General features: G+C 35.0%; 5 protein-coding genes across 6 annotated transcripts; all 5 read left to right on the top strand.

The window, feature by feature from the left end:
* The first annotated feature begins 403 nt into the window (after positions 1–403).
* On the top strand, positions 404–3,775 carry LOC138134424 (choline transporter-like protein 1). Its single transcript, XM_069052690.1, has 12 exons — positions 404–627; positions 685–795; positions 853–995; positions 1,047–1,145; positions 1,197–1,275; positions 1,325–1,388; positions 1,440–1,548; positions 2,415–2,607; positions 2,670–2,908; positions 2,976–3,133; positions 3,186–3,469; positions 3,522–3,775. The coding sequence occupies exons 1-12, from the start codon at positions 580–582 to the stop codon at positions 3,666–3,668; spliced, it is 1,674 nt and encodes a 557-aa protein (XP_068908791.1). The 5' UTR covers positions 404–579; the 3' UTR covers positions 3,669–3,775.
* A 62-nt stretch (positions 3,776–3,837) lies between these two features.
* On the top strand, positions 3,838–6,403 carry LOC138134412 (choline transporter-like protein 1). 2 transcript variants are annotated; one of them, XM_069052677.1, is made up of 13 exons: positions 3,838–4,021; positions 4,073–4,192; positions 4,247–4,389; positions 4,441–4,542; positions 4,597–4,675; positions 4,728–4,794; positions 4,854–4,950; positions 5,003–5,192; positions 5,264–5,502; positions 5,553–5,791; positions 5,845–6,011; positions 6,064–6,159; positions 6,211–6,403. In XM_069052677.1, the coding sequence occupies exons 1-13, from the start codon at positions 3,983–3,985 to the stop codon at positions 6,349–6,351; spliced, it is 1,719 nt and encodes a 572-aa protein (XP_068908778.1). In that variant the 5' UTR covers positions 3,838–3,982; the 3' UTR covers positions 6,352–6,403. The 2 variants fall into 2 exon arrangements, with proteins under 2 accessions (XP_068908778.1, XP_068908773.1); XM_069052672.1 differs by having other exon boundaries at positions 4,842–4,950.
* A 1,357-nt stretch (positions 6,404–7,760) lies between these two features.
* Positions 7,761–8,291, top strand: LOC138141377 (uncharacterized). Its single transcript, XM_069062099.1, has one exon. The coding sequence runs from the start codon at positions 7,761–7,763 to the stop codon at positions 8,289–8,291; it is 531 nt and encodes a 176-aa protein (XP_068918200.1).
* A 159-nt stretch (positions 8,292–8,450) lies between these two features.
* Positions 8,451–9,311, top strand: LOC138141367 (craniofacial development protein 2-like). The gene has a single exon (XM_069062088.1). It carries the CDS (start codon positions 8,451–8,453, stop codon positions 9,309–9,311), a length of 861 nt encoding a protein of 286 aa, XP_068918189.1.
* A 10,088-nt stretch (positions 9,312–19,399) lies between these two features.
* Positions 19,400–21,898, top strand: LOC138141365 (zinc finger MYM-type protein 1-like). The gene has a single exon (XM_069062087.1). The coding sequence runs from the start codon at positions 19,400–19,402 to the stop codon at positions 21,896–21,898; it is 2,499 nt and encodes an 832-aa protein (XP_068918188.1).
* The last annotated feature ends 633 nt before the right edge of the window (positions 21,899–22,531 follow it).

Below are 22,531 nucleotides of genomic sequence, written 5' to 3'. Positions count from 1 at the left end.
AGTCACTCGGTGCCAAATCTGGGCTGCAGGGTGAATGTTCCATCTCCACTCGTCGATTACTTCAGGAACTGGCGAGCTTTCGGAACTCTGTAATTGTCATGAAACAGCATAATATTTTGTTTGCCCTTTTTTGCTGTATGGCAGTTTTCAACTTTCTGATTGTTTCCCTGTAGATTTCTCCTATTATTATTGTAGAGCCTTTTTTCATGTATTCAATCAATAAGATTCCTTCTGTATCCCAAAAGTAAGCAACAAAATGTCACAGCATGACTAGGTACTCGTAGATAATATACAAATCTCTCCTCCTACATATGCACAGACCAATAACGAATTTATTATTTGTTTAATTAATTTAATTGAATGTTTTATTATCTATGGCCAACTAAAAATTTTAGGCAAGATACAACAAAGCAATCAAATGACATTAAAAATATAAATAAATTTATGACATATCGCTACAAGTCAAAATTTTGTTGTACAGTTTTATAAAAAAGAAGAAGCTTCATTCCACGTACGGTTTTCTTATTGCGTTATTTTAATAATCTGTACTCTACCAGTTTAGAAGCAAAACTTTCAAAAATGTCAAGGTATTTGAGCCCTACATTACATGGGAAATTAACAGAAACCGTAAGTAACAACTCACCTAGTTTTTTTTGTAATACTGTGAGCCCAATCCCCCGCTAGATTTCTCAATTTGGAGATAACGAACAGCAAGTTGTTGCGGAAGTACCTGAAAAAAGGAAATGTACAAATGTTTCCTTTCTGATAGCCTTTTCTGTATGTTTTCTCGTCGTGGTATATGATTTTGGTATTTGAGTAAATTTAATCTTAGTAATTTACATTTCTACCCAGATTCCTTTCTCAATAATTTGTTCAATGGGCAGTGACATCAACCGATTTTTTTATGGTTACGACAAGTACGGAAATACTTGTGGTGTTAAAAATAAACCCATAGCCGGTATCAATTGTTCGGGGCAAGACATGACAGAAAAACCGTAAAATGCATTTTAGCATGTGTTAACAATCAAATAAAAACAATTTTGCAGAATAGCTTTGCTGAGGTATTGCAGTATCAACAGATATTGCATTTTCAGCAAAAAGAGAATTGTGCCAGACCAGTGTATTGAAAGCTGCAATCCGCCCAAGTGAGACTCTTTTTAATGTAATGTACAAAATCTAAAATCTTTTCTTTCAAGTCAATTACTTTTCCATCGGTGTTATCCAGCAGAAGACGTAGACCTAGACAACTACTCAAGCAATTTCAAGCAGATGACCGTAGGACCACTTAAAGTTGTTTGCCTATTATTAAATAATTTCATTTCAGGAAATTCTTCATGTTATTTCGAAATCCGCATCGACAATCCTAGCTATGAGCTTAAGCGCATTAGGTTTTCAAATTCGCTATTTATGCAACTTGAATTTATAATCTCAATTTTCAGTTTTATCCTTCACTATATTTTTTTGTCTTCGTTGCCACACCGCTGTTACATTTTGGTCTATACTTATAATGCAATTGATTGTATCAATCACCGCCACGGCATACTTTTGGTAAATACCATAAAATCGAATACTGTTATCCTTGAGAAGGCTACGATATTTATATTATACAGGTCGCGACAAAGTATGGCAACAGTTAAATATCTCGAGAATGGTTTCTCGGAAATCCTTGCACTGTTGCCATACTTTGTAGCGACCCTGTATTTTAAACATTTATTTTGACAGTATTGAGTAAAGTTGCTTTATATTATAAGTGAGAGAAATGCAAAATTATATGCCAGTGAGAATTTTGAATCACTAATGCGTCAGCACGAACTCACGAGCATTTCGTTCACGTGTGATATACGACGTTTTATCTTACAGCAGCGGCTTTTGTACGAAAATTCGAAAAAGCCAATGAAAATTAACTCAAATAAGTCAGACAAAAAATTGCATTACTCTAGTAACCAACCATTATAATCATATTACTGAAGTAACCAACCATTATAGTCACTTGTGAGCATATTATCTCACTAGTGAGTAAAACTTCATTTTAGTCTATTATCTATTAAAGTCTAATTATTTATTAAACGATATGAAGTTGAAAATGGATAATTATCGTATTCCTTACTACCCTGCTGAAAGAATTTTGGGCAACATAAATTTTTAAAAATAATAATTTCATAGCCATCTATAGTATATTTTTTCCTGGTAGGCGGTTGCGCGCGCCATTTTCGAAACTCCAACGAAATGCGACCTCCCTATTGGTTACTTTATTCCACTAACCAATAGGGAGGTCGCATTTCGTTGCAGGATTTCATAAATGGCGCGCGCAACCGCCTACCAGGAAAAAATATACTTTCTAAAGACTCTAGTCTTCGATCATATAGTATTTGAAACGCTATAACTTGTTTGTAAATTTTTCAAAAACATTCTAGGCATAAATACGCCATGGACGAAGACAAATCAGTTCTGTATATACTCTCGGCGGTTGGTGCCATGGCATATGTTATTTTTCTGATACTTTTTATATTAATTCTTCGCGAAAACTTAACTCTGGTTTTTGGAATATATGAAGAAGCTTTGAACGCAATATTTAAAATGCCCATGATATTGTTGCAACCTATATTGGTAAACAAGTGAAATTTCTTTTGCGACAATTGATGTTAGTTACAGTTTTAATGGATCTTCAGACACTTTCAACACTGCTGACTCTGATCACTTCGATAATTTTCCTGATTCTGCTGATATGTTCGAACGAGTGTTTGCAGCAAACAAAACAAAATTCCTTTTCCTACGCGAATGTTCCAAATGTTACAGCGCTACTCTATAGCGGCTATCTAGCTTTTTTGATATTATGGATATTCGCCTTTGTGGAGGGATGTCTTGCCATGGTTGTGTCTGGTGCAGTCAGTCGATATTATTTTACGAGGTAAAAACGATATCTCATCAATTAAAATCTAATGAAACATTAAACCACAAATAAATACGTTTTTCAGCGATAAGTTAATTTTGCAAAGACCACTTCGTACAAGTTTTTACATCTTAACACGATATCATCTTGGAACAGTTGCTTATGGTTCATTAGTTGTAACCCTATTTTTATTTATGAGATCAATAGCAGTGTACATGATGCGAAAGGTTTACATTCAAACGGGTACATTATCTGCAATTGTAAAATTTTAAATAATAAGAATCTCATCTTTCAGCCATTCACGGTGAAGCTTTCTGCAAATCAAGCATACGTGCTTTCAGATTATTATGTTTGAACCTAGTACACACAATAACCATTAGTGCTTTCAACTACATAATTACATATGGTTTTTCGTTTTTGGTGGTAATACTGACTGTCGGTGTTGGAATGTGGATGAATTTGGTAAGCTTCTCGTCATCTTCTCAGGAAAATTCTTTCACCTACTATGCACGTATGGGAATACTATTTGGAGCAGGTTGTGCAGGTGCAGTGGCGATTTTCGTCATAAGAGTTTTAAATGTGAGAACTGCGTCAAAATATAGATCACGCTATAAATCAGGTGTTTTCACAGATTGCAACTGAAACAACATTCTTCTGTTTCTGTGAAGAGCAATTGGCAAATGATGGCAACACCAATCCCACTTATATGACTCCAGAACTTGTGAAGATAATACGGAGAGCTAAAGAACTTAGAAGAATTCGCTTGACAGAAAACTAAAAACTGTTCGCATTTTGTATCACATTTAAAATTTTTCAAAAATCAAAAATTTCATGTGTAGCTCATATTTTGACAATGAAAGTAAAAAGTGTTTTCATATGTTTTAATTCGACTTTTTAAATTAGAGAAGTGTCAACACGACAATATAAGGTGATTGATTACCGATTAGATCGTGGAGGTTAGCAAAAAGAAAAATAATAAAATGACAGTAATGTCAAAATATTTGTTGTCAAAATTTATCTGTACTTTTTCAAGATATGTGTTTTATAAAACCTGTTGCTGCATGGAAAATTAGTGCTCAATAAAATTGTGTAATGTCGATTCCAGAACTAAGAAAAGTTCCTCCATTACCTGCACGTATATTAAGCACGCCATCATCAACACTATTTTGATTGTAATTTTAGATTCCTGAATTCAGAAATGTGGGAGAATTTGAACAATTTGAAATTCCAGAAGTTTCCGAAAACCGACGATGCACAGATATCATTTTTCTGATCTTTTTTATATTATCAGTACTAACTATGGCAAGTAAGTAGTGACAAGGGATGGGTCGTGCATAATCAATCACTGTTTCGTAGATAATTCTCGTTATAATTTCTGCAATAGACACAGATTATAGTAGATTTCTCCACGGGTACGACCAGTGCGGTAACACATGTGGTTCAAAAAATAAACCTATTCCAGAGGTTGAGTGTTCAGGAAAAGACATGAAGGACAAGCCGTAAGTCGTACTTTGCAAACAAATGCACCGCCAAAATTTCTTGTACTTCAGATTCATGTTTGTACAATTTACTGAACTGCCAAAAGGCTACGCAGAAGATGACGGTCTTAAGATTCTTCCAGATGAGTGTGTCAGCACTTGTGATCCGCCCAAGTGAGACACACTTTGTAGCATTTTTCATCGACATTGAATTGTTTCAATTTTCAGTCGTTTACAGTTCCATCGTTGCTTTCCTCCAAGGAATGTATCTTTAGGTAGAAGTGGAAAACGCGTCCTGACTTTTGCCGTAAATTTTCCAAATAGGCGAAAAATTAATTTCTTAATAACAATGTTCGCAGGAGTTTATTGAGGATCTCAAAAAATCAGTAATGCTTATTATTGTCCCCATGGCTGCGGTTGGATTAAGTATTTCACTTTACATTTTTGATTTCTCACTACAAACATTAATTTAGTGCTATCCGTAGGTCTACTGTTTTGTTTTCATTTCTTCCCCAATAAAACAGTATTTAGTCTAATTATATTACAGTTAGTGGGCTTATTCGCCTTCACATCTTACGTCTGGTAAGTCAAAACTATTTACTTATTATTAAGAGACTGTAACACCAAATTTTAGGTATTTGTTCTTAGAAGATACATCCAAGTCGGAACATCTTTACATCGGAATAGGATGTACTATCATTATTTTTTTTATTTGTATTTTTATATGTTATTTTTACGACAGATACGCATTAGTTATTCAGATGTTTAAAGAAGCCACAGAGGCAATTTTTAAAATGCCTCTGTTAATTCTACAACCTTTGATGGTAAGCCGGATTACCTAAACCTGCACTACTTCCACGGACGTCAGTTTTTCTCACTTTTAATATTTTTCCAGGCAATTTTAGTTCTTTCCGTCATGGTGACAAGCATGGTATTCTTGGCAGCTTTGCTAAGTACCCATCAAACCTTAGAAAAAGTAACACATCTGAATAACACGTACGAATACGTTAACACCACACTTTCAGAAGCCGCAATTACTTATATGGTTCTAATTGCAATTTGGATAATAGCCCTCGCAAACGGATGCCAGTGCATGGTCGTCGGTGGTTCAGTTGCAGCTTACTACTTTGCAAGGTAAGAAGCGAGAAGACTTTCCGATTAGAACTATAACTTTTTACTTTTAGAGATAAATCAACACTGAAGTATCCAGTTCTTCACAGCATCTTCATGTTGATGAGATATCATCTTGGTACTGTTGCTTTTGGTTCTCTCTTTATAACGATAGTCACTGTTGCAAGAGTCAGCGTGGACTTTCTCGACGAGCACGACAAATGTAAACAAGTTGTCAGGGTTCTTCAATGCTGCACCACATGTCTAGAAGGATTCGTTGATTACATAGCTAAAAGAGCGTACATTCAAACTGGTAACTTTTAACGACAGGAATTTGTAATGTAGAAAAATGTGTGATTATTCCAGCAATTCACGGTAAACCGTTGTTCAAATCTGGCAAACGAGCTGCTAGATTATTGTGGGCTAATCTGATGGATACAATTTCTCTTGACGTAGTTGGAGAGTTCATTATGATTTGTGCTTTGATTCTACTAACAGTGGTCACTGCAGGAATTGGAATAACTGTTCATATAGTAACTTTTTACAAAACGATTAAAAAACAAAAAATACGATTTTTTCATGTAGGTGACTGATCTAAATCTGACATATTTTTGGTCCGTTTTGACAATTGGCGCTGCAGTAGCTGGTACTTTGGGATACTTCTTTTCGCAAATTATAAGCGTAAAAACAATCAACAGCTTCTATTGAATATAAACCTACGACAAATTTTAGGTGGCTGTTGAAACTATTTTTCTATGTTTTTGTGAAGATAAATTATTAAATGATGGTAAACTTCGTCCCTACTTCATGAGCGAGGAGTTAAAGAATTTAATAGACAAGGCCAAGAAGGCTGCAAAGGGCCGAGAACAATAAATCAGCTCCTTGTAATACGCTTTAAATTTAAAAATAGAAGATGACCACGGAATTTGTATTTGAGCTAAATGTAGTTCGGTTTGAAAGACAATCACGAAAGTTAACTTTGTGTTAATTTCGGGTCTGCTGGAAGTGGTCGCAGCTTCCTGGTACATTTTCCTGTGTAGTAATTTTTGTGGGGAGAATTTTTCCGGTTCGGGATCGACAAAGCCGCTTTAGTGTCCAATCCTGAATTAATTGTGCTCAAGCGCAGCGAATGTAAGACAAAGACAAAACAATTAAACATGGGAAGTAGTCACAAAGTTTACAAATCTAATACTCGTAATAATTCAGGAAGAGACAAAGCACATATAAATGGAATAAGTTGTAGGTATTGTTTGGGAGAGTTGGGAAAGTAGTTCCGGCAGGGCGGATGTAGACGAGATCCGCAATCATCGGGTGCGCTTACAATGCGAGTATTAGATTAACACGAAGAGCGCTTGAATTTAAAGTAGCCCGCCCTCAATTACACCACCAATGCTCGAGGTACCTGCCTTTCCCACTCCAGCTGATTGAATTACATTACGTCCATTTTCCACTTTCCTACAGTAAGTGGAAACTTGGAATCTTATTATTACGATGTTGCTGTCGACGCCGGGACAACAATACAATTTCATCCACCAACTTTGCTTAAATCCACCTCTAATGCAATTACCCCGATGGCACGCCTCGATATCCATCGACAGTCTTCAAAGACAAACGCCCCCATTATTAACAGACCCCTCCTTTAAGACCTCGGCGGAAGGAGCAGCTGACCTCATAGATCAGTTGTCACCAGACACACAACACCAAACTTACTGACTAGAATCCCAGTACTTTAGCACCACGAAGAGAATTCACAAAAATTTCAAAAGTTTAGTCACATTTACTTCGCCTTATTGACAGAGTGATGTTTTCATGCATTTCCAATCATTTATAAAATCAATATCATCAGAAGCAAAATTATTCATCGCACATCGCAATTTTTCTAATAATATTTCGTCCCATTCTATGGTAATGAGGCCACAATTTGTGCTCTCCATATGCTATAACCCATTGGATTCAGGTCTCATACGTATGAACGCTACTCTGTAGTGCTGATGAAGGCAAAATGCACATGTCTCAATGAGCTGCAGCAGATTCTTGTGGAAAGCACCACTGAAATGCTGATGAGATCGAGGAAATAATGCCTTCAATATATTCTGCTTGTAAATATTGTTCTTGATCTGAACATTTTCTTCACACCTATACTATCAAATACTCGGGACTTTTTTGGAAAGAAATACGGGGATGTTTTATTTTTACGGTTGTGATCCTGTTCAACACTAAAATGAAAATGATGTTCTTTATTAAGAACATTTATATAACATTTATATAACTAAGTAAAGAAAATGAGAAACGACATCAGTCAAAACAACAAAGAAATGAAGAGCCTCAGAGAGGATGTAAGAACCATGCAGGTGAACTGGGAGAAGGAAAAGCTGGACCTGGAAGAAAAGATCACGAAAACAGAAGAAAAGATAGAAAAACTCGAAAAGGACAAGATACGCAACAACTTGATAGTGACAGGAATGCGGATGGACACAGAAGACGAAGAGCTACTGAGAAACACAATGGAAAAAATGATAAACAAAGAGTTAAGCCTAAACGTGAAAGTAAAGAAGGTGTACAAGATAGGGCAAGATAAGTACAACGTGGAAATGAATAAGTGGAATGAAAAATTAATGGTCCTAAAGACAAAAGGAAAACTTAGAGGAAAAGAGATTTACATTGATTCCGCATTAACATTAACGGAGAGAGAGATTCAGAAAAACATCAGAGACTTCGCCAAGAAAAAAAGAATTAATGGAGTCACAGCAAGAGTAAAGTATCAGGGAGTGGAAATTGACGGTAGGAGCTGGAAATGGAACAAAAGCTCATGAAAGTAGGAGAAATTAAGGCTCCAAAAAACTGAGAAGCGATACAAGAGGCACAACAAAGACGACAAGGCAAAAAAAAGGACGACGCAAACGGAACGTGATAAACAAACTGAACCGACAAACTTGGGCAAACGAGCAAAAAAATCGAATAAAAAGGGAAAAATGAATAAGAAAACCATCAGACTGGGCACATGGAACGTAAGAACAATGTTAGCGCCAGGGAAGATGTCTGAAACAGCGAGAGAAATGAGAAGATACAAAATAGAAATATTCGCAATACAGGAAACAAGATGGCCAGGAAAGGGAAAGATAGACAAAATGAACTACACACTATATTACGCTGGGGAGAAAAAGCAAGGGAAGAACGGAACAGCATTTTTAGTAGGAGGGGGGATAAGAAACAAGATAATGCAATATGAAGCGGTAGATGGAAGAATATCGTGGATCAGAATCAAAAACAAGCAAGCAAACATAACAATGATAAACGCATATGCGCCAACAGAGAATAGCAAGGAAGAAGAAAAAACTAAATTTTACGACAAACTGGAAAAAGTATGTGAGAAAGTAAAAAGAAACGACATCTTAATGATAGTGGGGGACTTCAATGCGAAGATATGGAAGGGGGAACGCAATGAAGGTGTAGCAGGGAAAGAGACAATCCACGATACCACTAACAACAACGGAGCGAAGATTTGCGACCTGGCGGCAGCAACAAACACATTCATTGTTAGCACGCAATACAGACATAAAAGAGAGCACAAGATAACATGGATGATTCCAGGGGGGACAGAGGGAAACCAAATAGACCACATGCTAATCTCCAAAAGGTGGAAAAGAATAATACAAGACGTTAGGACATACAGAGGGGCAAATGTCGACTCAGACCATCTCTTGGTTGTTGCCAAAGTGAGGATGAAGGTGGTCAAACTAACAGGAGGCAGTAGGAAAAATAGATGGGATGTAGAGAAGCTAAACCACACGAGACACAACGATGAGTACAAAAAAGAGATGAGAAAAAATTAGAAACACGAGACGAAGAAGTAGACATCGAGGAAGAGTGGAAGAACCTAAAAGAAAGCATACACGGCAGAAACAGTGCTTGGACGAAGAACAACAAGAAAAAGAGAGGAATGGTTCGAAGAGGACTGCGATAAAAGAACGGAGTCGAAGAACCAAGCCAGAAACAGATGGTTAAAGACGGGAAACCTAAAAGATTTAGAGAACTACAAAGAAAAAAGAAAAGAGGCGACCAAATACTGCAAACACAAAAAAGAAAGTTGGATTAGGAACTCGACGAGTAAAAAGACACAAAGAATAGATAACAAAAGATGGGAAACATATTACACGGAACTTTTAAGGGAAGCAAAAAAAAATTACAGGGAGAAAAAAAGAAAAAGTGGAAATGGAAGACAGTAACAACGAGGACGACGCGCCGTCTTACGACGAATACATGGAGATCATCGCACAGCTTAAGACAAAGAAAGCAGCAGGGCCGGACCAAATCAGTAATGAATTAATCAAGCAAGGACGGCACGAACTGCTAAGCAGAGTTTATAGAATACTAGTGGCGGTATGGGAGAGCGACACAATGCCAGAAAAATGGAAAACAGGACTACTCATTCCACTACTTAAGAAAGGAGATCCTACACAATGTAGCAACTACAGAGGAATCATGTTACTCAACACAACATATAAAATACTAACATCGATTATCAGGAAGAGACTGACAGAATACACAGAAACAAAACTAGGGGAGTATCAGAATGGATTCAGAAAAGGCAAATCAACCATAGACGCAATACACGTTATATCACAAATAATAGAGAAGAGCTATGAATACGACATAGAGTTACATATATTATTTATAGACTTCAAACAAGCCTTCGACAACATAAACAGGCGCAGTCTAGTAGAGGAAATGCAACAAATGCAAATACCGGAGAAACTAATCAAGCTAACGAAAATGACGATGGACAACTCGAGAGCAAGAATATCTACAACAGAGGGTGTAACAAATGAAATAAACATAGAAAGAGGAGTCAGGCAAAGAGACGCACTGTCCACAACGCTCTTCAACATCGCACTAGACGGCGCAATAAAGGCTGCAGGACTGGACAGAGCTATTACGGTGAGTTCAACTCAAGTAATAGCTTACGCAGATGACATAGCACTTATAACAAGAGATAAAAAGAGTCTGGGAGCGGCGCTGCAAAAGCTAGTTACAGAAACAGAAAAAAGAGGTCTACAACTCAACCAAGATAAGACTAAATACAGGATAATCTCGAGAAGAAAGACAGACCATATTAAAGAAACAAACCTAGGGAGTTACACGTTTAAAAAAGTAGAAAATTTTAAATACCAGGGGGTGTATTCTTCAATCTCGGTTAGTTCATGTTGTATACGACATGTCTCGAACGGTTGTTGTTGCACACTACAAATGTTTTCCATTCTTGAATACCACGCGAATAGTAGTTTATTTAACGAGTTCGTGTGTAAATTGGACTTTTTCTGGCATAATTGGGCCAGTTTAAAACGCGAATGAAACGAGAATTGACAAATGTCGCATGCGACATTTATCACTCGAGATTGAAGAATAGACCCCCTGGGAGTGAACGTGAACGAAAAAAATTAACGAAGCGCCGAAATCAAAGAGCGAATACAAGCAGCGAACAAGGCTTACTGGAAGTATCAAAGATACCTAAAAGACCATCACATCAGCAGAGCAACAAAGATAAAAATCTATAAGGCAGCAATTAGACCCGTAGCGACTTATGCAGCGGAAACAATGCGACTCACTACTACAGACGAAGAGAACCTCGGGATATTTGAAAGAAAAGTACTTAGAAAAATTGCAGGGCCAAGAAGAACAGAAGAAGGGGAATACAGGACACTAATGAATCATGAAATAAGGGACATAATCAAGGGAGAAGATATTGTAGGATTTGTGAAAACACAAAGGCTACGGTGGTTCGGACACGTGCAAAGGAGGGATACACAACACATACTAAGAAAAACCCTAAATTGGAGACCAGCAGAAGGAAGACCAAGAGGCAGACCAAGGATAAGGTGGGAAGACCAGATACACGAGGACATTAGAAGGATAGGAATAGAGTTGTGGAGAAACAAGATTCAAGATAGGAAGAGCTGGGAAAAAACCATACGAGCAGCCAGGGAGCAAGGCAGAATCTAAAGATAACAAGAGAGAAGAACAAGGCGGAGTGATTCACCGCAGGAAAAACAGAATCGAAAAACTCCAATAGGAGTAGCTTAAATTCGGCATCGAATAAACGCTTATATATACCGGGTGTAGAATTGGTTTACGAGACATAAGGTTTTACATGTAAAAATAAGAAGATCCAATTATTGGCTCCCCTAATAATTTTATGGCAAAATGGTTAAAATGAAAGTTATAGAGAATTAAAAGTACTGTCTAATTCCACTCTTTGTTTTTTTCTAACATCTTGTGGTACTGAAAGAAAAGCAAGAAAGGAGTTAAGACAAAAATACTAAAAAGCAGTACAAGCAATGAAATTTGACTTCTAATAATTATTTGTCGGATGGTTAGAATAAAACTAAGATTGAAATTAGACAGTAATTTTAATTCTCTCTAACTTTCATTTTAACTATTTTGCCATAAAATTGTTAGGGGAGCCAATAATTGAAACTCTTTATTTTTACATGTAAAATCCTATGTCTCGTAAACCAATTCTACACCCGGTATATATATAACTTCAGTTCTAGATTTCCTTTCGTCATTTTCTGAACAGATCTATTACATTTGACGAGCAATTTTTTAAATTGATTCCTTCGGTTTTATTTAGATTCATTTTCGGACAGGACAGGTTTCTAGGACATTTTTCAGGTTTTCTTTTTGTTTCTCGACCTGGAGTAACTAAGTTACGTAACTCTTCAAATCGTTTTTGCTATAAGTAAAAAGAGCAATAACATTTTAACATTTCACAATTTCACAGTACAAGTTGACAGTATAAAAAGAAAATCATGCTTAATAAAGTGCAGAATAAATACCGGGTGACTTTTAATGTTTGAGACAAATTTAGTGGGTTGGCACTCCCGAATAATTGGCACGCCTAGTCATTGGTCAAAGAGTTGTCTGTTGATTCGCTTTCTAGGTTAAAATTCTAGAAATAAACAATGACAATTTGATTTATTTTGACTTTTGAACTGTCATATTTGAATTTGTTAGTGAAGTGCACCAACATAAAATCGTAAAGGTGTTGCCAACCGAACAAAAGTAATTTCAATAATTAAGTCACCTGGTAGTTATTTACATTAGAGTACGGTAGGAGTACTTACAGCGCAAAAATTAGGTTTCAGGCTCGAGGCGGAGCCGAGGGCCTGATTAGCTTGAGCGCTGTAAAATACCTACCGTAAGACATTTTTATTAGACTTTTGGGCTGACCAAATGTTTTATTTTGCACTTTTGCTGATTTTTATGAAATAACAAATGTCAAACTTTTTAACATACAGAGCTGCCAACCCGATAAACTGTATTTTCCCTATATGATTATGATTATTTATTAGTCAATAAAAATTAAAAAAAGTCTTTTCTCTTATTGTCTAGAAATACAAGAACTTAAAAAGAGAGATTTTGTTTTCAAAGACTGAAGATAAAACCCATCAAAAATAACAAACATATGGATATACAGTCGCGGACAGAAAAAAATAGGGCAATGTTTTTTCGCTAATGTAAGTCGGTTTACTCTTTCTGTGGTTACTATTAAAATATTTATTTATCATAGTAAGCCCGGTTTACTCAACTCAATTTTAGCTAAATTTCTTAATAAGACTTGTCCTACTATTTTCTGCACGCGACTGTATTAGAGGATTTTCAATATAACATCACCAACAAACGAGGGATCAGGTATCAACAACTAAAAACCATCAGACTCTGTTCACTCGCAGTGTTCAAGTCTATGCAACGTGATAGCGAAGATACTTAGCGTGTTAAGAATATATATACATAGTTACTTGCCGACTTTACAGGTTCAGAATAATTTGCATCCTAGAAAGGAGGCTGGCAAAAGTTTTCAGTCAACAAAGATACTGTAAAGTAGAAGCTTAGCTTCGAGAATCAAAATTTTATTTTCAACTTCATTTCGAGCGAATACTGTTCCTTTGTGTTACGTACAGTAAAGGAACCCCCAAAGGTCGGAATAGTCATAATAAAACGAAAACCCGGTCGCCGTTAAAGAAAAAATATTATTAGGTATTATAGTTGAGGCTCATATAGTAGTTACGATATGAGCAGTTTGGACAAATTAAATACATACATACTTTCATTTTCAAAAATTTTATTTTTTTTTTAAATTTAATGTTGCATCGTAAATAAATTGCATTTTTGCTTAGAAGAATGGTGAAATTATTTCATTGTGACTAATATGAAGCTGCGTTGTAAATAAAGTAGTGAAACGCGTAAAAGTCTCCATTTTTTTTCCAAATTTACTGAGGTGTAATTATTGTAAATCAGGGATTTCGGGCGCACACCGTAATTTGAAACTTCCAGTGCATAAAAACTAATTTCGGCATTAAAATTTCGTCAATGTGTCTTTTGTGACGGGGCACAGTAAACTTATTACGTAAAGCTTTAGCTTTTACAAGAGACGGATTATATGGAACGCGATTAAAATTTTATGTTCCATGACTTAATATCTTTAGTAGGATCTTAATGACAAACTCTACTTTGTGAGGTGACAATATTGAATTTGTCGGTGACAGTCTCTCCATAATGCAAAGTGGCATTTGGGCCTGGAAATGTTTCGCTTTGGGTTTTATTTAATCTTGTTTTATTAAGCCGCTGATTCCAAAAAAACATTTTACAGAAATCGAGAACGGAAACGTAAACAACATTTCCCATGCAGCGAGTTTTCCTTATTAGGTATACCTGTAAAAGCTTTGTTCTTTTTGTTTTATTTCCAAATATAGCCCCTTTATTTAAATAACAAAGAGCAACGGAACAATTAAATTTATTAAATTCGAATGCGGATATTATTTACAGAAACAAATTCAAATACGTGTAGCGCACGGAGGGGACTACTAATTTTTGTTTGCACATCCCCTCGTCTGAAGTACCGAGTCGAAATTAAATACAAAGAAATTTTATGACGTTGCATAGGAACTCATAAAAGTCGAGACAATCATAATGAAAAAATCGTAAACTTTATTCTCAATATATGATGAGAAAGAGATATAAAGGAACGTAAAACAAAGGTCCGATGTTATGGTGATGACGTTGTTTCTGGAATTCTCCAAAGCGGCATAAAAAAATTTACAACAATATTTGTAAGAACAGCGGTAAAAGCACAGGTAACTCGAATTTTCTTTCCACAGATTCGTCGAACGACCATCATAAAAAAACAAAACGTTCAACACACTAACAAAAAATCAATTTCCTTGAGTTCTTTCTGCTTCTGTTCAAATGCACCCCTCACCAATAATAAATACGGATAAAAAAAACTAGACGTCTGAAACGCAGCATCATCGCACACGGTCAAAGTATCGGGTGTTTATTTAAATTTATCCTCAAAGTAGGCGTTGAAGAGTCGATTGTGAATGCACCACAGATTACAGATACGGATCAGGTGTTTAAATCTAACCTCACTTTTTGCGTTGTTTGCGTTTTTACCCTGCAGGCTGACGAGTGGTAGGTTCACAATCGACTCTTCAACGCCAACTTTGATACATTGTCGGCATTTACTTTGTGAAAATGATAATTGGCAACTCTGGTCATGGTTAACCTTTTTAAAATCAATTTTAACAGTGTCAAGTCAATTTAACATTTCACGATAATGGTCACAGGAACAATTTCCAGGCGTTTATTTTACTACTACAAATAACTATTGCGTACCATAAAGTTGTGACACTTCATTACGGAACACCTGCGTTATACAAAGCATAATTCACCCCAAACATTCACTCGACACAATAAACATCCACCTTAAGCTACATTAACAAATTTATTGTCTATATAAAGTTTACACAGCTAATATTTTCCGTCTGTCTAAAATAAAGAGGATCATACTCACGGTTCAATTTTCATGTAGTCTATTGTTACCTGCTTTAAAAAGTTAAAACTAAATGTAGAGGTACGAGGACGCTCTGGGAACCTTGAAGTGCCTCATTAATCATTATATTTATTACCTGTTTCGAAAACTACTAATTATAATATAACTAATACCATAATAAATCTTTTTTACGAGTATCTCCCTATATCGTATTTTCCTACAATAAATAAAATGCAGTCACGGTATCAAAATTGTAGAAAATCAACTCCTTCTTCTACACGATATGAAAATGTAAACTTCTTCATACATTTGTATGTACGGATATAGAGATTTACTTCTTTTAAATTTAAAGGGTTCTTGTAATTTAATTTGTACAAATACATGAAATCTATGGCACAATGTTTGCGATCACTTCGATAACATTAGAGAAATTGTAATTTATTACTTGGCTTTGCGGTTCTATTTCTACGAGACTATGCAAGTCGTAAAATTTTAACTTGGACTTTTACCAAGGTTAAGATCTACTCAAATGTTTCAAAAATAAAAGGACTTTATTTGTTTACTAGTACATTACAATCAGCTTTAATCTATTAGAAAATAATAACACACGCTGACTAAATGACTGATTATTGTGAGTAATAAAGAAACATCAAGATCAAAAATATAGGATATACCGGGTGATTTTAAATGATTGTGCCTTTTTTTCTTAAGTGGGGAACATTTTTCATAAATTATTTTGGCAAACTTGATACCTTAATCAACACATTGGCGTACGTACGTCATTTTGACATTTTATGTATTAATAAATTGTGTCAAATAGGCGAGGACGCCTATGTTTATGTCAACTATCACATTAAAAAGCAGAATAACCAGCCTATGAAAAAAAGTCACATTCATTTAAAATCACCCGGTAAATATATGTTCTGCTTCGGCTGCAAAATGAGCTGATACGTGCATAGATAGTAAGCTACTTTACTAAAACATCACGTTATTGATGCGTTCAATATGCGATAAAATTTTATATTTTGTTTTATATTCATATATGTGTTTTAACTTTTTTATAAGCGAAAAAATAAGCAATTTGGCTCTAGTAAGATAAGCGAAAAACAAAGATAAAGTAATGAGAAGCATTTTATTAGTTTTTTATCAAATTGACGTTTGGGCTGCAGCTTACGATTTTCGTTTCACTTAATTATCATAAATTACTTATTGTTAAAGAAGTTTTAATAAACTGTGCGCGAGTACACTACTTACTCGTAATTGTTCAAAAAGTTAAAAAAAAACATACGTTCCGGTCCGGCGCATCCACCAAACTTTTCAAAATACTACCACGGAGTAGGATTGTCCAATATCAAAACTAAATAAAAATTTTACCTTTAAATAATCAACTCACAATTAATAAAGTGTTGTTGGCTTTTAAGATAAGTTTAGAAAAAAATCTTTATTAAAATTTAACATAAAATAACATTTTTAATTTACAATGCGAAAATTTCCGATAATAATGCGGAATCTGGAAAAGTGCCCCGAATGCTTGCAGCGTTTCCACGTTGAATGGCAAGGGAAATCCTCTCAAAAAGGAAAAATAATTTTCAATTGTAAATATACCGGAAATTTTTTTAACTCTGAACATAGTCCATACTTATTCCCTATGTTCAATTTTAAAAAACACAGATCAATGCATTGTGAGTTGCTATGCAACAAACTATACCGAACACCAGAGATTTTGAAATAATGTTAAAAATTGTTCCGATTGATGGAATTGGTCTATCATGTGTTGCATTGGAAATGTCACGCACATTTCTAATGCTCTGATTGGCATAGAATAACTGCATTACAACAACTTGACCATTTTGTTAAACTGTCAAGTACTTATTTTCGTTACCTTGGTTACGTGATTAAATACATGCATTGACCTGTGTTTTTTTAAACTGAACATAGGGAATAAGTATGGACTATGTTCAATGTTAAAAAAATGTCCCGGTATAAAGTTTAAACAAAATTTTTAAAAATTACAACATTTTTATAATTAATCATCTCTACTACTCAGATGTATTATATTGTATTGTACTAGGAGCCAGTTTATAGAAAGAGAATTAAATATTTACTTAATTTGAATTAAATTTTAATGCGCGATTAACCCATGAATACGAAACTTCGATTGGTTCAATCTGATCAAGTGTTCAGTTCTCGCATTTGATTACGATTAACTTAATTTCGCTGCTATAAACTGGCCCATAGTGGTTAAGAATTACTCCTATTAAATAACAGCAAATTCAAGACAAGCTTATTATAGTATATTAAAGAACGAGTTTTATAAGGGTTGATTTGGCGCACGAGTCCCAGGTGTAGAAAACGACCCGTAGGGGAGTTTTCTATGGGACGAGTGCGCCATTACCCTTATAAAACCACTTTTTTATGTTATTTTTTTAGAATTTGCACCCTTGTTTTAATTTTTAAAGAAAAAAAAATTCTAGGTAATTTCGTATTAATTGGTAATTCAAAGTAACGGATGCAACTACATCTGCAACAGATGTTAAAAAGTAGAGTTTGAACATTAATATTGGAAGTTTTTTGGTGTAATACACTGAAATATTGATAAACATTTCATTAAAGTACAGTGTACTTTTATAAAGCCATAAACGACTCCTACTGACTGACGTTTATAGACGTATTATAAACGCAAATTCTAAAAAATATTTTACTTTCAAAATGTGCTTAGCCGATCGTCGAAATAAATTCAGATATAAATGTCAGAGATAACAAAAAAAAAACATTAATAATTCTTTCACAATCTATAAGATAAGATTTGCACATTTAATAAAAGTAATCCTCTGCACAGTCAATGCAACGCTGCATTCCGTCGCGCCACATGTCAAAAGACAGCCCGGCGTTCTTGAGAAATGTCCTCTATATTGTATTTTTTCTTTCTATAAAATTCTCGGTAAAGCTAAATCAGGGAGCTGATCCGCAAAATTATTAGAACAATTCGGCTGCATTCATGTCAGATATAACATAAATTATGTATCAAGTAAAGTAAGTGCCCCAAATAAGGCTGATAAAAGTGATTTTCTCTTAACTGATCTTCAAATTAAACGTGAGTGATTCATACAGAAAGGAAAATATAGCATTTTCACGGAAAATTGTGTTTTTGGTTGTCAATAATTTCGGTTTTTAAATGAAAAATTTTAAAGTAAAGAAAACATTGAAACTATTTATTGAAAAATGGTTTACGCCGGTGTAAATCTAACAACGAAGTTCAAATATTATTAGCAGTGATAGTAGGTATCAGCAAAATCAAATCGACTTGCTCAGTTTTCTTCCTTTATGAAGTTAATGATTTCCGAGTAATGCTGCAGTTGTCGATGGGTAGGTGCTGACGTTTCGTTAGCCATGCTGCTAACTTCTTCAGAGCACGTTCAAAAGTGAAACAGGAAACCATTAACTTCGTAGACAACGGCTGCGAAAGCCTACATTCTCCCATTGTTCTTCTGTGCATTGAGTATGGTGATCCTTCTAGCGGAATTATTCATCAGTTTTTTCAAAATCATTATTTGTTTACATGGCCTTATTTGGAGCATACATCTGAGTAAACATCAGGCACGTAACTAAGGGGGGGCCTGGGGTGGCACAGGCCCCCCCAAAAATAATTGTGCCCCCCCGGGTGCCCCTGCAAATTTTAGGTCCAATCCAATACATTATTGTCAGATAATTTCTCTTAATTATGTAGGTAGATACATACTCGTATATTGTTTCTTGAGAAATCGAAACAAAAAATTATTTCACAGGAAATAGCTTAGACATGCAGTGTTTACAATAATGTTAAATACCCATACCCAAACATTGCATTTGTGACAGTTCAAATTACATAGATTGGAGTTCCAAATAGCGTAAGTTGTGCTGAGAGTCGCAGTTCTCAGGAAAGCGATATTAATTCAGTGCCGAGTGTGGGTACTTGAAACCAAATAAGATGGTATTTTTTACATTAGGTACTTGGGATTTCTTTTATTTTTCTTAATCTCAGATTCAGTCCTCATTCAGCATTTAGTCAGTCTTTGCAATTCGGCGTTACGGGATCGTTGGTAACTGAAAATGTCGGAAAAAAAACGTAGCATCGCGGATTATTTTGTTCCGTCTAAAAAATCCAAAGAAGACACTAGTGAAGTGCCAAGTACAAGTAGTGGTGTGACAGTAAATACAAGTGCCGGGGTAGTTGAAAGTGGTACTGTGAGTGACGAGGATTATGACGATACAGATGATTCTACTACGGAAGATGATATTGAATTACATGATGAATCAGATTCTGAAATACCTCAATTTGTGGAATGGATGTCAGAAAGATCACAATCAGGAAGTTCTTCTCAGCAAAGAAGTGTAATAATAACACCTGCAAAACCTGGACCCGGAGACTTATCGCAATTTGTACTGGATGGCCCCAAACAGCCAGGCCGCCAATTTTATCCAAAAACCAGGTTTGCCAATAAATTGCGACAATTTAATAAAAATTGGTATAATTTATTTCCGTGGGTAGAATACAGTATAACTGCCGATGCCGTTTTTTGTTTTGCATGCAGACATTTTTCTACTCACGTTGAGGTTGATAAAACAATTTTTATAAATGTTGGTTTTAAAAATTGGAAAAAAGCAATGGACCAAAACGCCGGTCTAAAATTACATAATGTAAGCCATGAACATAAAAATTCTATGATTAAATGGGCCTCATTTAAAGAAATAAAAATTCGAGATACTAATGTCCAGTCTGTTGCTGCTCAAGTAAATGAGGCACATTTAAATTTGGTAAAAGAAAATAGAGCTTACCTTGGTATTATTGTGGATATATTAATTTATACAGCGTTACAATGCATACCACAAAGAGGAGACAAGGAGGGAATAGAAAGTAGCAACAGAGGAAATTTTTTGGAACTTTTGACTTTATTCGGAAAATATAACGAAATTGTGAAGAAAAAATTTCTGGCCGACGAAGCTGCTAAAAATGCGAGATACACAAGCCCGCTAATACAAAATCAATTACTATTTGTTATATCTAAAATGCTTTTAGATCAAATTGGGGACGATATTAGAAAAGTTTCATGTTTTGCTGTAATTTGTGATGAAACAAAAGACATAAGCAAAACTGAACAGTTATCTGTCGTAATTAGATATTATTTAGAAGGGGCAATTCATGAAAGATTCATTGGTTTTCGACCAGCCCGGGAATTAAATGCACAGTCTCTTCTTGAATATATCAAAGAGTTGCTAGCAAGGTGTTCAATAGATATCAACAAATGTGTGGCACAAACGTATGATGGTGCCAATGTTATGAGTGGAAGAGTGAATGGAGTCCAAAAACTACTACGAGATGAAGTGGAAAATGCATTATACGTACACTGCTATAACCATAGATTAAATTTGGTGGTGGTGGACATTTGCAAAAATTTGCCGAGTGGCAACTCATTTTTTGGCTTGGTAGAAAATTTGTACGTCTTTATTTCGGGTTCGGCAGTGCATTCTAAATTTGTGCAAATTCAAAAAGACCTTAATCCGAACAAAAAGGTGATTGAACTCAAACGGATTTGTCATGTTAGGTGGACAGCCCAAGTTTTTGCTTGCATATCATTAAAATCAGTATTGGGAGAACTTTTAGTGTTACTTAATAAAATTATTTTGAATCGGGATGATCGTACCTCTGAAGCAATTGGACTTTTACATCAAATGGATTTTAATTTCGTTTTTAACTTGTGTTTGTATTCAAAAATTTTAACAATATTCAAAAAAGTTAGCGACTTTCTCCAAAAAGTCACTTTTAATTTAACAGAGGCAAATATACTGATTGAATCAATCGTTAGCTCATTCAGCGATATGAGAACCGATTCAAATTCAATGGTATTCCTTGAACTATTTTCTGAGGCTAAAAAAATATGTAGTGACAATAATATAAACATACGACCTATTACAAGAGAAAAGAAAATACCAAAAAAATTTGCTTCCTATTTTATTACCGAAGAAATTAAAAGTCTAGAATCTTCAACTGAAACAAATAAGGATCATTTTAAAGTGGAAATATTTTATCCAGTCGTGGACGTAATTTTAAGTGAATTGGACAGACGTTTCAAAAAAAATTCATCAGTAATTTGTGCTATGGATGTTTTGCATCCACAAAATGCGAATTTTCTTAATTTTGAACATTTGAAACCAATGGCTGAACATTATGGATGTAACATGGATATTTTACAATGCGAACTGAAGATACTTCCTACAACTATTAAAAAATATGAAGAAACAGTTAAAACGAAAGTGGCTAATATTATGGACTTCATAGATATTTTAACTAAGTACGATTTAGTGTTTCCGGAAACTTTAAAACTTGCTGTGATCGTTGTTACAATACCAGTGTCTAGCGCAGCTTGTGAACGAACATTTTCCTCATTAAAACGTAGAAAGACTTACTTAAGAAACCGAATGACGGATGAAAGACTGGGTCACCTAGCAATTATTAATATTGAACGTGCGGCTGTCAAACGCTTAGAAACAACAAAAATAGTGGATGAATTTGACGCTTGTCATGAAAATCGTCGAATAATCCTTCATTGACTACTTTTATGGTAAGTAAATAGGTACTACATATATAATTAATATTTGTATCGTATTGAAGTGTATGATGCGCACTCGACTAAAATTATGTTAAAAATATGTTATGTTAAAAAAGCAGGGCTAAACCTCAAAAAATTAAAACTTAAACCGAACATTTTTTATCTTTTACAAGAGTCGTTTCACCTATCCGGGTGCACACTGTATATACTGTCGCGAGCAAAAAAAAACTGGTCGTCAAAATCATGCTTTGACGCAATGGAAAATGCTCCATTGTAAAACGGTCGTAAATATCATAACCTATCATCATTGTTGTTGTTGTTTGACACTAGTTATCATTTTTTTCTCATTTTTTTGACACTTGGTCATAATCAGGCAGGGAATTTTTTTAATTTGTGACACTCTAACCAAATTTTGAAATGACATTGACGACCAGAATTTTTTGCTCGCGACAGTACATACATACTTGACCAGACACAGATATACCTAGTATGATTCACAATTTACTATATAGGAACTCCAAAAATGCTCATATTGTATTGTTGCGGCCAAAAAAAAAGAGCAGCAATTTTTTCTATTGTAATAAAAAACTCTTTTTCAAATTGACATCATCCGTCAGTGTTATCTTGTGCCACA

Source organism: Tenebrio molitor, chromosome 1 (genome assembly GCF_963966145.1).
Source record: "Tenebrio molitor chromosome 1, icTenMoli1.1, whole genome shotgun sequence".
NCBI classification, from domain to species: Eukaryota; Metazoa; Arthropoda; class Insecta; order Coleoptera; family Tenebrionidae; genus Tenebrio; species Tenebrio molitor.
This window is presented reverse-complemented; position numbering and strand designations above follow the sequence as displayed.